Source organism: Besnoitia besnoiti, chromosome XIII (genome assembly GCF_002563875.1).
Source record: "Besnoitia besnoiti strain Bb-Ger1 chromosome XIII, whole genome shotgun sequence".
NCBI lineage: Eukaryota > Apicomplexa > Conoidasida > Eucoccidiorida > Sarcocystidae > Besnoitia > Besnoitia besnoiti.
This window is the reverse complement of record NC_042368.1, coordinates 674,578-688,726: the sequence shown is the minus strand read 5'-3', so window position 1 is coordinate 688,726 and position 14,149 is coordinate 674,578. Positions and strand designations below refer to the sequence as shown.

The following is a 14,149-nucleotide window of genomic DNA, read 5'->3' as shown; positions in this document are numbered from 1 at the left end:
GCTGCATTGAAATGAAAAGAGAAGCGCCGCGAAGAAGACTCTGCGAAAAGTCTGGCGTGCTGGCGTTCCACATGTCCACACCGCGACAAACACCTCCCCCGCCGACTCCACCCCGGCGAGGGCTTTCATACCGCTGGCGCACTCGCAGAGTGTAACGAATCTTGCACTTTTGCAGATGGCAGCCAATCCGAATACCATAAATAGTACACTTCAATGCTACTCTATGTAGGACCTTGCAGCCGTGCCGGCGTCTGTAGCAGCGGGGTGCTGACTTCGCAACTTGGTTGCTGATGCAACGCAGCGTCGATCCAGTGACGCATTTGACACTGCCAGTCCGCTGATCGCCATGAAATCCCACAAAAACGGGAATGAGACTGCGTCTACCCGATGATGGTTCCCGCGACACCTGTATTTTTACTCACGCGCCAGAATCCACGGGACACGTTAGGATGCAGGCCAACGTCTGATCCGAGAATAGCAGTCGGCGACGTATTCCGAAAACGCGCAGCATAAACATGTCCTACAACCAGTGCACCCGATAGCGTGAGTGACCATGGAAGGCGCCTCAAGCACTGCACCTGCTCGGCCGACAGTTTGAATCGAGTGGTGTCGTGCAGTCGCGCAACCGTGTCCAATGGTGCCAGCACTGTCGCACCTTCGACTTTGCACTCCATAGCCCATTGTACACACCACCTGTCATGTGTCACAATCACCTGAAGAAGCTCGGGAAACAGTTTAGCGCAGTATGCAGATTCGATACTATACACAACCGTGTAAGAAGCACGCTGAATATGCATTTGAGGTCTCACCAGACCATAGTATGCCACGTGACGCTATGCGACCGGGACTGGGACTCCGCAACACCCCGGCAGCACAAAACAGTACAGGAGGTTGCGCGCGCCGCCATTCACAGAAACCTACTTATTTGCTGGCGGTTTAGGCGTCGTATCGACATGAACTCGCACTTTGCCTGCAGGCGAAGACTACACATCGCCACAGCAAAACAGACGGAACTGAGGGGTGCCAACTGCACAGCAGGAGTGGGGTCCGCTGTCGCATAGCGTAGAGCTTGGCACGGCGCCACCAAGGCTAAGCGCAGCGGCTGGACAGAAGAGCCGCAAAGAGGTTGAAGGGAAATCTGGACGGATGGACAGGTCGGGTGGCCGATTTTGCGCCATACATGGACAGGTAAGTCGCTGACAACAGTCACGAGAAGAGTAGGAACACACCCAACAATACCCTACGCCACGCTCTAAAGGTGGAGCGATGAAAGACTACCTACCAATAGTGTCAGCCGGCAAACGGCACTGCCGCTCGCATGAACGGAAAAGGTGCGCGGAACCGAACTGGCACGGACTGTCCAACCATTTCGGCAGAGGCGGCGGGCCCTCCTGTGCATCCTCGTAGGCACTCATGAATCTACATGTCTGGCGCACGCGCGAATGATTAGGTGCAGTTATTACCTCGCTGAGGAGCGCCACCGGCAGACAGCGGTAAGTAATGTCTTGTCTTGTGCGGCGGCGCTGGGCCACACCATCAGTCAGTACTTAGTGGTGGCTCCGCAAATGTGTTCGCATCCAACTGGGCAAAAAGCCCGAACGCGTTCGATGCACAGTACGAAACGAGGACGAAGCTTCGACCAAGGTCAGGCAGATTCACAGCTTCTGTGAATCTCCGTGGGCTGATGGACTTGCACGCGAGCATCTGGTAGGCATTTGACAAGATTGGAGCCGTGGAACTGTTAAACTCGTAGGCGGCAGGGTCTCGATGTGTTTGGGTGCTCATAGAGTAGTAGCGTCACTCTCCCCACGGTACCTGCACGCGAACATGGGTCCTCGCCCCTGCATGAGGTGATGTTGATGGCGGCAGCACTATGGCGCCCCCCCCGTTCTCAGAACTGGCTTGAAACACAAGGAATAACACCAACGTGGTGATCACTAAGCCGCGCTGGATTCAGGTGCGTTGAATAGCGAGATTGAAGGCCGATCTCGGAGCAGACATGGTGATTATGGTTGCGGTGCCGGCCACGGCCAGAAATTGCTGGGTCGGTGTGCAGTAGCGTGTACCGTATTGTACGATCTCTGCTCTATCCTCCTGATTAGGAGCTCTCAGCGACTGTCAGTGTCCCAGTGCGCTCTTGTCTTCTCGCAGTGTCCACGCCGTCTTTCGGCAATGCGAAACATCGTCTGAACCAGTTTGTACTGGCGCTCAGGCGAGACACTGTTGCAGTTGGAGCGCTCGTACGCATTGGCAGGGTGAAAGTGTGGCGTTCACTCGAAGATGCCGCTGAGTACTCGTCACGCCCACCTCGCAGGTATTTAACGGTTGGACCCCAATTTTGCGTACTTGCTTAGCTCAAAGTCAGCGTATCTGTCCCATTCTTAGCAGTGAATCGGCGCGTGCCTCTGCCTGCCAGTGCTGCTTGTTCCGTCAGTCTCTGCACGCATATCTTCCGTCTTCCTTGCTTCAAGGCTTAGGCTTTAGTTCTGAGCGAGCCATTTTAAATCTCTTACATATCTGCCGTGAACGCGACTCAGTCGGGTCTTTCCATGAGAAGCGAACTCTGACGGTGACGTAGGGTAACGGCTCTGCATCCTGTAGTTGTCATCGATCGATACAGTGTCGAACTGCACTTCGGAACTGCGTGACTCGCGCCCTTACTATTGGACACAGGGCAGTTACCTTGTTCGTCCTGTTTCTTCTCTTTCCCAGGGAGCCACGCAACAGTGCCGAGGGGAGGCCACACACAAGCTCTACACGCGTTCGCTGACTCTCACGGGTGGCTGCAAAAGATATTGTGGATACGGGCTCCCCGCCACGCTGTGTGCTTCACGGGTGGCCAGCGATCTTTTTCTTTTTGTGTAATGATAATGCACCTATAGCTATTTATCAAGAGGTAACCAATATAGTCACGCTAAGTGACTTCCTTTCAGTGATGCTATTGTTTCAAGGCGAATACTATTGGCGGCTCCAACGAATTAGAACGTGCACAAGAACCCTTTATATTACGTGAACGAAACGCGCTGGTTGCCTGTCCCTGTTCCAGGGTGTGTGCATCGCAGTTTACATTGCCTTCATTCATGGATACACCGAAGAGCGACGACGTTCAGATACGCGAGAGGCTGTAATGCTCCACTTCATGGAAGCCCACGAAAACGAACGCGTCAATGAGAGAGGCAGTAATGCTAATGCGTGGTGGGCAGCTCCTCGAGCTGAATATAATAGCACGCGACTGTGCCCTGTTTGTACATGCAGTAAACCTCAATGTGGCTGGAGATTGTTCAGCGTGGTGGCAGGCGTAGGTAGCCTCTATATATGAAGGCAATCTGCCATCGATTACTCACTGCAGTACCCGTCTCCCTTTGTTACTTGAAATAGCCAAAAAGTAGAGTTTTTTGATGGTGCCCCCTTGTTGCGCGGACCCACCAAAACAGAGGTTCCAATGAGACAGGCCGTTCGGCGTTGTGACTGGAAGCCACCGGCATTATTTGGTTCGTATTGATCAAGAAAATCAAAGTGGAAACGACGAGAACGGGTCCTCGGACACTGGCGCGACTCGACAGATCAGGCTTTGTGTGTTGCATTCGACGAGAACTTGCCCGGGGACGGTGCTCCGCATGAAGCATCCAACACAGTCTTGAACCTTGGTTACCCATTACTTTGCCTTGACACGCTTCTGACTGCGGTGCTCGTTCTGGTTCTGGATGCAAGATTGGAACTCGCGCCGTTTTGTTAGTTGCATAATCTCCTGAGGTTGGCTGAGATATAGGCCCCTTACGCCAGATTTATACACACTTGATGCCGACTTGGGCCTCCCTGAACGTAGCTCATAACCAGTCGCCGCAGCAACCAGAAAGTGCTTCCTTTGAGTCCTCCTTCAGCAACCACCGAAACACCACAGTGAAGTTGTCGGTTGTGCGGCTCAAGAGATTCGACGTTTTAGCACCGGAGATCGCCGTCGTCTGTCTGGGGTAGTACTGGAAGCAGAACTCCTTCGCAAGCAGATCAGCATCGCCAGTCTGTGATAAGATGCGGATTTCAGTCAGGCCCGACACCGCGTCCTCTTGGCTTTTGGGGAAAATTGTTGTGGTTCTCCTCGTCGGTGGAGGAGTACGCGCTCAACCATGGGGTAAGTTTATAGTGCTGATGCATCCAGCCAGACACGCTCAAGCTTCGACAACGCAAGTTCACGTGCCTCGCCTCAGACTGCTGCCACACAGGACCAACACGTCGGCGGAACGCTTCAGATCCGGTCGTTAGTTGCCAGGCTCCGTCTGATGAACACTCAATTTATACAGCGTCTGATTTGTGTGCTCATGGGGCATACAACACTGACCCTCCAATTTCAGGAAACTCAATGGAAGGCTGTGTGTTATGCATGACTCTATGGGGCGTTGAGCGGGCGCTGGGCTCACCCACACATTCAATAACCAGGTCAGCCCACAGAACTGTTCAAAATTCGTGCCCCCAACCAGGCAACCGTCTGCACTGAATGTCGAAGATAAACAGCACTCAACACAGACTCGGGGCACCTTGTATTTTGCTCCAGATTACACACCTGGCGGCTCAGGGTGGCGCCCTTCCCGATCTGTTGCTCATGTGATGTAAGGAGTGACACAGGACGTCAATATCGTTCCCAATGTGTTTGAGAAAAACGCTCCAACTGCGAAGGCTGTGGTGGACTTACCGGAGAAATACGACTACATCGTAGTTGGCTGCGGGGCCGCTGGTTGCCCCATTGCCGGATATCTGGCTAACCAAGGTAACTAATGGGGCATACCTCTTATTACTGGACGGCGCTGTCATCTAACTCAGTAGACGTTTTGCTGGTGGTCTGCCATGCCCCCCCTGAAAAGGCCATTTGTTTGATGTCTGCTCACTCAGGCCACCGGGTACTGCTGCTTGAACGAGGACGGCTCCGATCCCATGAAAATACGCCTCACGCTATGGACATGTACGGTGCGGGTGAGCGACGTTGCTTAGCTTGCAGCGTTTCTCTTCCCCAAGAAGAGAAGGGAACGCGAACATGAAAGATTTGGCCCTTTGACCGGTAGGCCATTGACTCAGCACAGGTGGGAGAAAAAAGGGCTGTCAGCTCGCAGCTTTGACTGTTTGAAGGCACATGGCTTCCCCAAGTGAATGTCAACTCTCTCAGGGATGGGCATCGCCGATCCAAGTATCAGCCAAACTATCGCAACGCGAAATGGTGTTCGTACACATGTCGGCGCGGTTATGGGGGGAGGCACCTCCATCAGTCTTGGCATTTACATAGAGGAGCCTTGGTCATTCTTCGACTACCTCAATCGTGCATACAACGCAGGATGGGAAGAATCATTGTTAAGAAAAGTAAGGGTGGCCCAGAAGGCCACACACAGTTGAACACTCGGACAGCCAGCAAACTGCTGGTCCCGATCAGATAACAAGAAACCGTGTCTTCTTCTGTGGTCGCTTTGGCATACCTAGGAGGGGAAGACGTGCCGGTTTGTATGGCATGGGATATCAGCGTCAGCGCATCATGCCATTCGTTGCGTTCGTCCGCGGGAACTAGAGTTCGTCAATGATTGCTCGGGTTCTTCCAGGCGCACACGGAAGTGAAAAATATTTTCGGGGATGACGAACGTCAGTACGTGACACCGAATGATACACCATTCGGAACGGCCGTGGGAGGCGCCTTGCGGCGACAGGGATACGAACCCCTGGGTGGTCGCCTGCCCGCTCAACGCTCTCCAACGCTGAAGGTAAGCATCCACAAATGCCTCTACTCGGCATCTACAACCTCTCTGCAATGTACACGAGACGAGTCGTTAGCTCGTGGTACACCTCCCCGTGTGGGTGGTGGGGGTGATTTGAGCCTTCTGACGAATTCTCTATCTTCTTCTGCTGTGGCCTTGTAACGCAACACAGATGGGCTACCAGTGGAATGCGTACTCGCAATTTAGCAACAAAGACGGCTTCCGCATGACCTCCGATTTCTTCATTTCCAAAGGATACGTTAAAAAAGAGTTCCGGAAGCATCTAACTGTCAGAGAAGGCAATTTCGTAGAAGTAAGAAGACTACTAGCATAGGACGCACAATTCTCTGAGAGTGCTTGAGCCTTCTGAATGCGCTACGACGCTAAGTCATGAATGTCCAGCATCCTTGTGCATTCGCTACAACAGCTGATGCTGCCGGTGTGCCTTTCTGCTGCACAGCACGTCGAGTGGGATAGAGATGCCAATGGTCCCATAGCCAGATGCGTGATATACCACAAGACACGACAGAAGGACACCAAAGGGGTCGGTCTTGTTGTCCAGGTCCCACCTGCTTCGAGCAGCGCAAGTACGGGTACCTGGGATTCTGGCCTTCGGTGGGAGGGTGGTACTCGTTTCCCTCGTTTTTCTTGCATATGGGGTCGTGAAAGGAGCTTCTGGATGACGTCGCTTCTCAGTGGGAGTAGGCTGCAGACGAGTCGATGCGGAGGCTCTACAGAACACGTAGACATTGCCCCGTGCTCGCCCTCTGGCGGGACACACTGGCGCACGATTGAGTACGCCAGTGTACAAGATACGGTGACAAAACATACCTCGCAGAAGAGCGCGACCTGTTGCTTCATGACTTATCTCTAAATGCACCGTTGCTGCGCGCGAAAGAGTTCGTCCTACGTGTGTTCTTGAGTGAACTGCAGGGTTCGGAGAATGGGTTGGTACCCTGTTCGACGCCACCTCCGCGGTCGTTGACGCAAGCGACTTCCTCCCAGGGGCCACTCTGCAGCCCACTGATAGAACTATATGGCGCAGAGCTTGCATAAGGGACAACGACGCAAACAGAATCATAATTAGCGCCGGCGCTATCCAGAGTGTTACCCTACTTTACAGATCTGGTCAGGTCTAACGATTACAAGAACCAGCCGCCTCAATGGATGTAAATGATGCTCCACACAGTTTAACGGGACAAGGTTCAGATGTTGCGGAGTGGCCATGACGTGGGGGAAGTACCCACACTCAGGCGCCACTCTTGTCTTTGCGTCTGTGCTAGCAGGTGTGGGTCCTTTGCCGCAGCTCCGTCAAAGTAGGGTTCGGCCAGTGCTGGAAGTCCCCACTCTAGGTATGGTCCGTCGATACACCACACAATGCCGTATCGGCGAGGGCAGGTTCTCTGCAAGCACGCGATTGGATGCCTCTTTTTTTCACCAGCAGCATGAGATCGTGCATAATCCACAACACCATCGCGCCATGAGATGTGCGCGATTCTAGAACACTTCCGTCTACTATCCAGCAATTTGAGGCTTACGGTGTGAATGTGGATGTTCGTGAGACAGATCTTCCGAAAGCTAGCGCAACTTGTGCAAGGTTACAGGAAGAACAATACCGCTGTTGCTTACGTCATGAAAACTGTATCGTCAAGCATGGAGCGAGCCGTACTAAATGAATTCGCTGTTGGTGAATTCATTCTCTCCGATTGTCGTTACAACTTTGAAGGCACGTTGCCGTGTTTGATCACATCATTGCCAGTTGGTTTTGTTTCTCGCGACTCTGATCTGCGTAGATACGCCACGCCGGAGGGCCTTGCACCACACAGATGCACATACAACCTTGTACTCTCGTTTGTTTCCGCATTGTTTATATAGGCCAAGAATTCATTGACCGGGCATTCGTGACGTTAAACTTCTTTCAAAAACACTTCGCAGATAAAATAGAACCTATTCCGAAAGCTCCCCTTGGAATGATGGATACTGCTGATCGCGGATACCCCCTCGGATGGGACCATCCAAGTGACGTGCGTGACTTTCAGGGTCTAAGCCCTCGTGGGAATGTCTCTTCACGCAGCAAACAAGCAAATCACGGATCTGCAGGTAACCGCCTTTCCGATGCCAGCGATCCAGCCAGCGAGTTTGGTAACAGCAAGTTTCCTTCCCTCGGTCGTCGCGTAGATTCGACGTCACACACCGACGATTATTCGACAAATACGAAAACCGATAAAGTGAAGAGCTCACGCACAGGAACCTCTCGAGCTATAAACTTCATCTTCCCGGCTCCAGATGAACCCGTTGCCCCTCAGCTGACGGGTGGCCTGAAAGACCCCCTGTTCCCGTGGTTTGGGGAGCTAGAACCGCCGCGCCTCTGCCAAGCTACTGGGATTCGGCTGCTTGGTCCTACCTGCCCCCGGAACCCCAACGAACTCACTCCCCCCGCACCAGCGGAACCCTTTCTGTAAGTTAACGCCTCGTGGTCACCGGTCTTGGCCAACGACAGACCACCGCGGCACCCCTTGATGCGAGTCGGCGACATCTTTTCTAATCGTTCTCCCTGTCAGTTTTGGACTACGACACTGCCTCGGGGGGGTATGCCTCGACTTTGAACGTGCACAGCAATCGACGCCAGTTTGTGAACGCGTCGTAGCACCGTCCATCAGAAGTCGCTGCGCTGTTGTTTTCCCTCTGAAGCTTCTAATATCAGCACTAGTATGTAATCGCACATGCGCAGTTGTTGATCGATAAAGTGCTTGCTGGCGAATCTGGAAGGCTCTGATTTGGTAACGGATTCTTCCACTGCTCCCAGGTTGCAGTCTACCAGCTTATCTTGTTCAGCAGTGCCTATTGGCCACGTCAGCGGCGGTCGCGTCGCGGAAGGGGTGATCTACGCGACGAGGTTTATTTTACCTCCGTTACTGCGTAATGACCCTGCAGCAGATGCTATATTTGAGACCCTCCAAGCGTGTTCTGAGCATCGGGACCCCTTCGGCTTGACGCTGCTGAAACCCCTCTGTGCAATTGCATACCCCATTATCAAGTGTTTCCGGTGAGTATTAGCTGTATATATTGAGGTATTTGATGCCGGTAGGAGAGTAGCGCCAACTGGAGAAGTGCAGTGCAGTGACGCTGATGAGGCGTGAAGACTGATTACTTACGCGTGCACCGGCGCCCTCCCCCTAGATGCCCTGGCTGCTTGCAGATTTACTGCTGCCTACGGCGAAAACTGCCAGTGTCATGGCTCACCAGCTGGCAGTCTTCTTTGAGGACTGCATGTACCCCTCTTTGCGGCCTCACGCATATTCTGCTATTTGCATCGTAATAAGTGCATTGATACGTAACGACGCCATTGGACCCCGGACAACGATGGACATGCCAATCCTCGTACAAACGCTTGCGGACTTGAATTAAAGCTTGTTCTTCAATGCACGCACCTTCTTATGCCTGCTCTGTCTCGCAGGAAAGTGTACGCGAACTTCTACTATACGGCTCAGCCGAAATCACGAGGGTCAGTGCGAGTGAAAGAAGATGGCCAGCTGGACGTCAATAGTAACCACCTTCAACATGAGGCAGATATATTCGACGCCGTCCGTGGCGTAGCCACTCTGCTAAACATCGCAAATCAGGACACTTACCGGTACGTACACTTTGGCTCTGTGTAAGCGCTAGAACGGGGAAGAAAGAGAGAGCATGGTGCGTAGCCAGTATCTGGATTGTCTAGAACGCAGCATCCCTTAAGCCTGCAGAGAAGTGGGAATCCGGCGTCACGTCAGGCGTGTGACTGTAGTTTTGTGAGAAAGTCGCTCGCGCAGTCACCTGGAGAGCCTACAGAACACTCATAAGCGAACGAACAGGTGAACTGAAAACCAACGTCAAAAGACGGTGTAGTCACCAGCACACTGTTAACCTGGATCAACCGCTGTCCACAATGGCTTAGTCTGCCAATGCGTTGCCTGTCCCCTGGCTTGTAGCAAAGTGGTACAGGATGCTCAGGTCTTTTCATGTCCAGCGACAATATTGAACGGCTTCCTCGATATCCTTACCACATTGGGTAGTACGTCAGCAGTCTTCATGACAAAGCCAACCAATTTCTACTTGGTACGCGCGACGTCCCTATATTGGATCAGTTCTTGTACGCTTCATCTAAATCTTATGATTCTACAAGCACAACAGCGCACTTCTTGGTTGGGCACTAGCACAGCAGATCAGCATCCGAGCAAATTGCCTCCGCGTCGAACTAGAGACCATAACTGCCTCACGAGGAACAACAGACCACCGGAACCTGACCGGGACGCTCCAGTGCAGATCGTGCTTCATGGGATGCAGCTTGAATTCACTGCAGACGGTATTGCGGGAAAGAGGGCGTGGTCCGGCTCCCGCGGGGTCCAGTGATCTTGTAGCGGAGGCTACACTTTGGCATCGATCACAGAGACTCGCTGCACAGTGCCGAAAACTCCACGGGGCTCGGTGAGAACAACCCCCTTGGAATGAGAAGGCAGTTGCGTCATAACTCCTCTCTGAGGCGTCCGACGCCTCGGAAAGAGGTAATGCGAATGAATATAGCATTCCCCCGATATATCCTTCCCCGGTGGACGTACGTAAAAAGCGCTTCTTCTGATAGCCGGAGTCCACAACGAGCGTTTGATATGATATACATGACAAATGCTAATATTGCATCAGTACCGGCATCATGTTGGTGCGAGGATCTGCTAGCCTGGTTCCGCTTCATTTTCACTGAATGAACCGCTACGTTCTGCTCGCAGATGCAGAACCATCTTCAAGATCTTGTTCCCCCCCAGCATAGAAGACTCAGACGCATTGTGAAACTTGGAGAGGGAGTGAGACCTCGCAAGCTCCAGGCTCTTGACGTGGACGGGGAGCTCCAAGAAGAAGGTAACCAGCGAACAGGGGTTCTTAGCCGTGGTAATTCTGATTTCGCTGACCCCTTGGAACTAGCCACCACCAGACTTGCAAGTTTCTGTCAGTGACGTGATGTGCTCCGTTGTCATCGTAAAATCGTTCACGCCAGGATCCCATTGAAGGAAGTGCATTGGTTTCCAGCGTCGCTGAACGTACCGGAGCATATGAGAAAAAGTACAAAACAGGCAGATGCTCATGCGGATCCATGCACGCGACAGCACATCTATAAACCGAACCATACCGCTAGAATGCACGTTCTGGATACCGCGTTTGTGTCAATTATGAGATGTGGCACCTGTGCGCTCAGGACCGGGGACTGCGTGCGAGTTCGAAGACTATAGTCCCCATATAGTGGAGGATCTCGATCTGGAAAAGATGGCTGCAGTCGGCATAAAGTCTCATCTTAAGGACGTCGGTGACAGACTGCGTATCAAGAGTTGGATGCAGCTTTTTGTCTCCGGGGGAGTCCAGTCCGATAAATTTCTGTCTTCTCAATATCAGATGAACGACACTTGATGCGGGCGCCTAATGCTGCCTGGCAACTGTAGGACTGCGTGACCGCAGAGTTTGCAACACGACAGGGGCGGAAGCCAGTCGCATACCGAGAGTATCCGACACGAAAAAACTGGGGGAAACTGAAAAGAGCGGCGCAATCCTATTCCTGCATTGCCACTGTATGTAGATCGGTTTCGATTTCGAGTCCTACGTCAGTCACCTTGAGGGGCGATCGCAAGAAGCGTGCAACACGGCAAGATCGAGCGTGTTCCTTTCCTCGTCGCGGCATCAAGGAACAGAAAACTTCTTTTCCACAAATACGGCTGGCACGCCGTTCTCAAGTGAAACCAGCACACGACTTCTTAGGTCCAAAGCCGAGAAAGCGGAAGGAATTGACCAACTCGCAGAAGCTGTTGAAGCGTGCAAGATGGGCTGCCCTCGGCTGACTGACAGGATCTTCGACGGTTTCTGTCCCGCGGCCGACGTCTGTTGCACTGTTTTCGGCAACTCTAAATGTACCACCACGCCCGACGAAAAGAAACAATTAGTGGAGGGGTTACTTCAATCTGGCGCAGACTCGACACACACGATAGACCGCTCGCCTGGTACCCCTTTGCAAAGATCCTTCGGACAGCCTTCCACTGGAGAGCAGTGGGCAGCTACCTTCCCCCCTCTGCTACCAAGTAAGCGTGTGTACATGGGATTCTGCGCACAGCGTCCCAGACTTTCGCCTTGCGCAAAGCCGCTGTGGCATTGGAAACTACTTAAAGCGAGTGCCAGTCACAAGGCATGCTTTATCCTTTTCACCTATCCCACTGGTTTACGCGAAATCTGGGTGTTTCAAACATTTGTTTGCCTAGGCCTCAGCGCAATGCTTGGGTGTTGAAGGTCACTTGTTGACACCCTCCGCTCGATGTGGAATGACGACGGCTTCTTGATGGGGCCATGCAGCAGTACTTCAAGCGAAGGCGTGGTTCGGGCGGGTGGTTTCTGTAGTCTTCGAGGCCTTTACCTACGCAGAGGTATGCGGAGGCCTCCTGAATTCGCGTAATGGACCCGACACCTTCGCACAGAAAGAGAAAATAATTCACGGTTTCTGCCTCTCCCTTGCCGTTCTGGCATTTCCAGGACCACAGGACCCGAAAGCCGTCGCGAAATACGCTCTCACCTATATGTCGAGTATCTGGCACCACGCCAACACGGTTCCGATGGGGAAGGCTGTAGACAATAACTTCGACCTCATCGGCGCCAGGCGACTCTCCGTGATCGACAGTTCTGTCTTGAACGAATTACCTAGGATGAATCCCTCTGCCACCGTGATGCTGCTAGGCATGTAAGGAGACTGCGAATGTGTTGGTGTGAAGGCGTTTAATTATGCTTAGCTCAACTTCCGCTTTTGCGCGGGGGGTTGCCGGTGCGGTGCATAAGGCAGCGGCGCTGGAGTCATAGTGCGCGAGGCCTGTACTGGATTGCGCAGGCTACCTACCTCACAAAGTCAAACTTATTCGAATTTCGTTTTTTCTGCGCAGATACGGCGGAATGGTGAAGCAAAGACAGAGGATGCTCAGTTGAAACAAATGGAATGGCGCGTTATTGCAGCGCACGCCCGGGCAAGCAGACTCTGGGCGCATTGGCTCGAGGAGTCTCTCTGCGGCACACTCAAGGTCCCACGCACCTAGTAAGCGCTAGCGTACATCCGACTTAGAACTTCGAAACACCTTCTAAAGCGTCTGACGCATGTGTGACTATTTACGGAATGTACGTGGAGATCACTATGCCAAATGGCAAGCGACAGCTAACTGTAGTGGCCACGCCCGATGTACCTTCCTTCCGTCGGCGTTTTCCCCTCCTTCCATTGGTGAGTCAATAAATGCTGTTGGACTGTCTTCAGCACTTATCAAACTCACCGATACCTGGTCCCTCACTGTGGTAGCGCTCTACCGGGCGATAAATACATCATACAGGTAGTAAGCACGAAAATCCTTGAGGCCGCCTCGTACCCGTAGGCCCTGGCATGCAGATGAGGATCGTGTTGGACGAGAGTGTGCACTTCTCCTCTGGCAGCCAGAGAGTGTGAAGACGCACTAGTTTAGCCTGTTGCTGAGGATAGCATCCCGCACTCCGATTTCAGGCTTGCGGTCACAATGTTACAGCTGCGTTCGTGTCTCACAAATCACTTAATCTGCAATTCAAAGGCACATGAAGCACGTCCACCTTATTCCAGTTGACCGCTTCTTGACGAACCAATTAATTTGACTGATCTGACACATACCATGCACCATGCTTCGCACCGAAAGTCGGAGGCACAGCAGGGGGGAGCTTCTGCGAATGAGGTGAACTATAGTGCCGATACATAATCCCATCCTGTGAAACGACGTGATGTCTCCAAATCGGCCAGGCGCAGGCCCCGCAAATTAAGTGCAACAGAAAAATCCGCACTGAAGAGGCGCCTCGGGGCGTGCGTGACGCTATCTCTCGTCAATCTACGATCGCAGGTTGTAGGTCCCCTCATGCCCGCAAACTGGGAGGAGGACGCCCTATTCAGGATTATTCAATAGATTCTATCGCTCTCGTGGGTCTCCCCACATCTGGCACCTTATGCCTTCGTAGAATGCACACACCCCTGCCTGGTTGTCGTGACAGCACCTCGAAAATGATACCCTCCGTCTACGTCCGCCTTCAGCGTACATCCAGTGGCTGAGAGATTCTCCGCTTCGAAGGGTGTCAGCCAAATCCTGAATCCAGGAGTCCCGCTCCTGTACTATTGCACTATTGAGCACGCATATACTGAATGAATGATTACGCGGACTTGCCTTGTCTTCGTAAGCTCTAATGTTCTGATCACTACCAACTTCGCCTTTTCTGAAGTAGAAGGCGGCCTTTTCTCTCTTGAGAATTTCCTCTGTCTCACAGTTGCCGTTGTGTACTTCAGCTGTATCTTCGGAGGGGCTGGATCTCGAGGAATGAGCACCCTTTCACTGTAGAGTCATGCCCCAGGGCACATA

At 52.7% G+C, this 14,149-nt stretch overlaps 1 protein-coding gene across 1 annotated transcript; it reads left to right on the top strand.

Moving 5' to 3' along the window:
* Nucleotides 1-4,029: 4,029 nt before the first annotated feature.
* Nucleotides 4,030-12,716, top strand: BESB_030660 (uncharacterized protein; the record flags this gene model as incomplete). The annotated part of the gene is made up of 18 exons (XM_029361734.1): nucleotides 4,030-4,129; nucleotides 4,610-4,762; nucleotides 4,885-4,965; nucleotides 5,156-5,346; nucleotides 5,580-5,738; nucleotides 5,905-6,045; nucleotides 6,193-6,319; nucleotides 6,666-6,860; nucleotides 7,019-7,084; nucleotides 7,608-8,190; nucleotides 8,539-8,778; nucleotides 9,190-9,366; nucleotides 9,701-9,827; nucleotides 10,493-10,622; nucleotides 10,957-11,060; nucleotides 11,332-11,827; nucleotides 12,273-12,477; nucleotides 12,674-12,716. 18 exons carry the CDS (start codon nucleotides 4,030-4,032, stop codon nucleotides 12,714-12,716), a joined length of 3,318 nt encoding a protein of 1,105 aa, XP_029215201.1.
* Nucleotides 12,717-14,149: the final 1,433 nt, after the last annotated feature.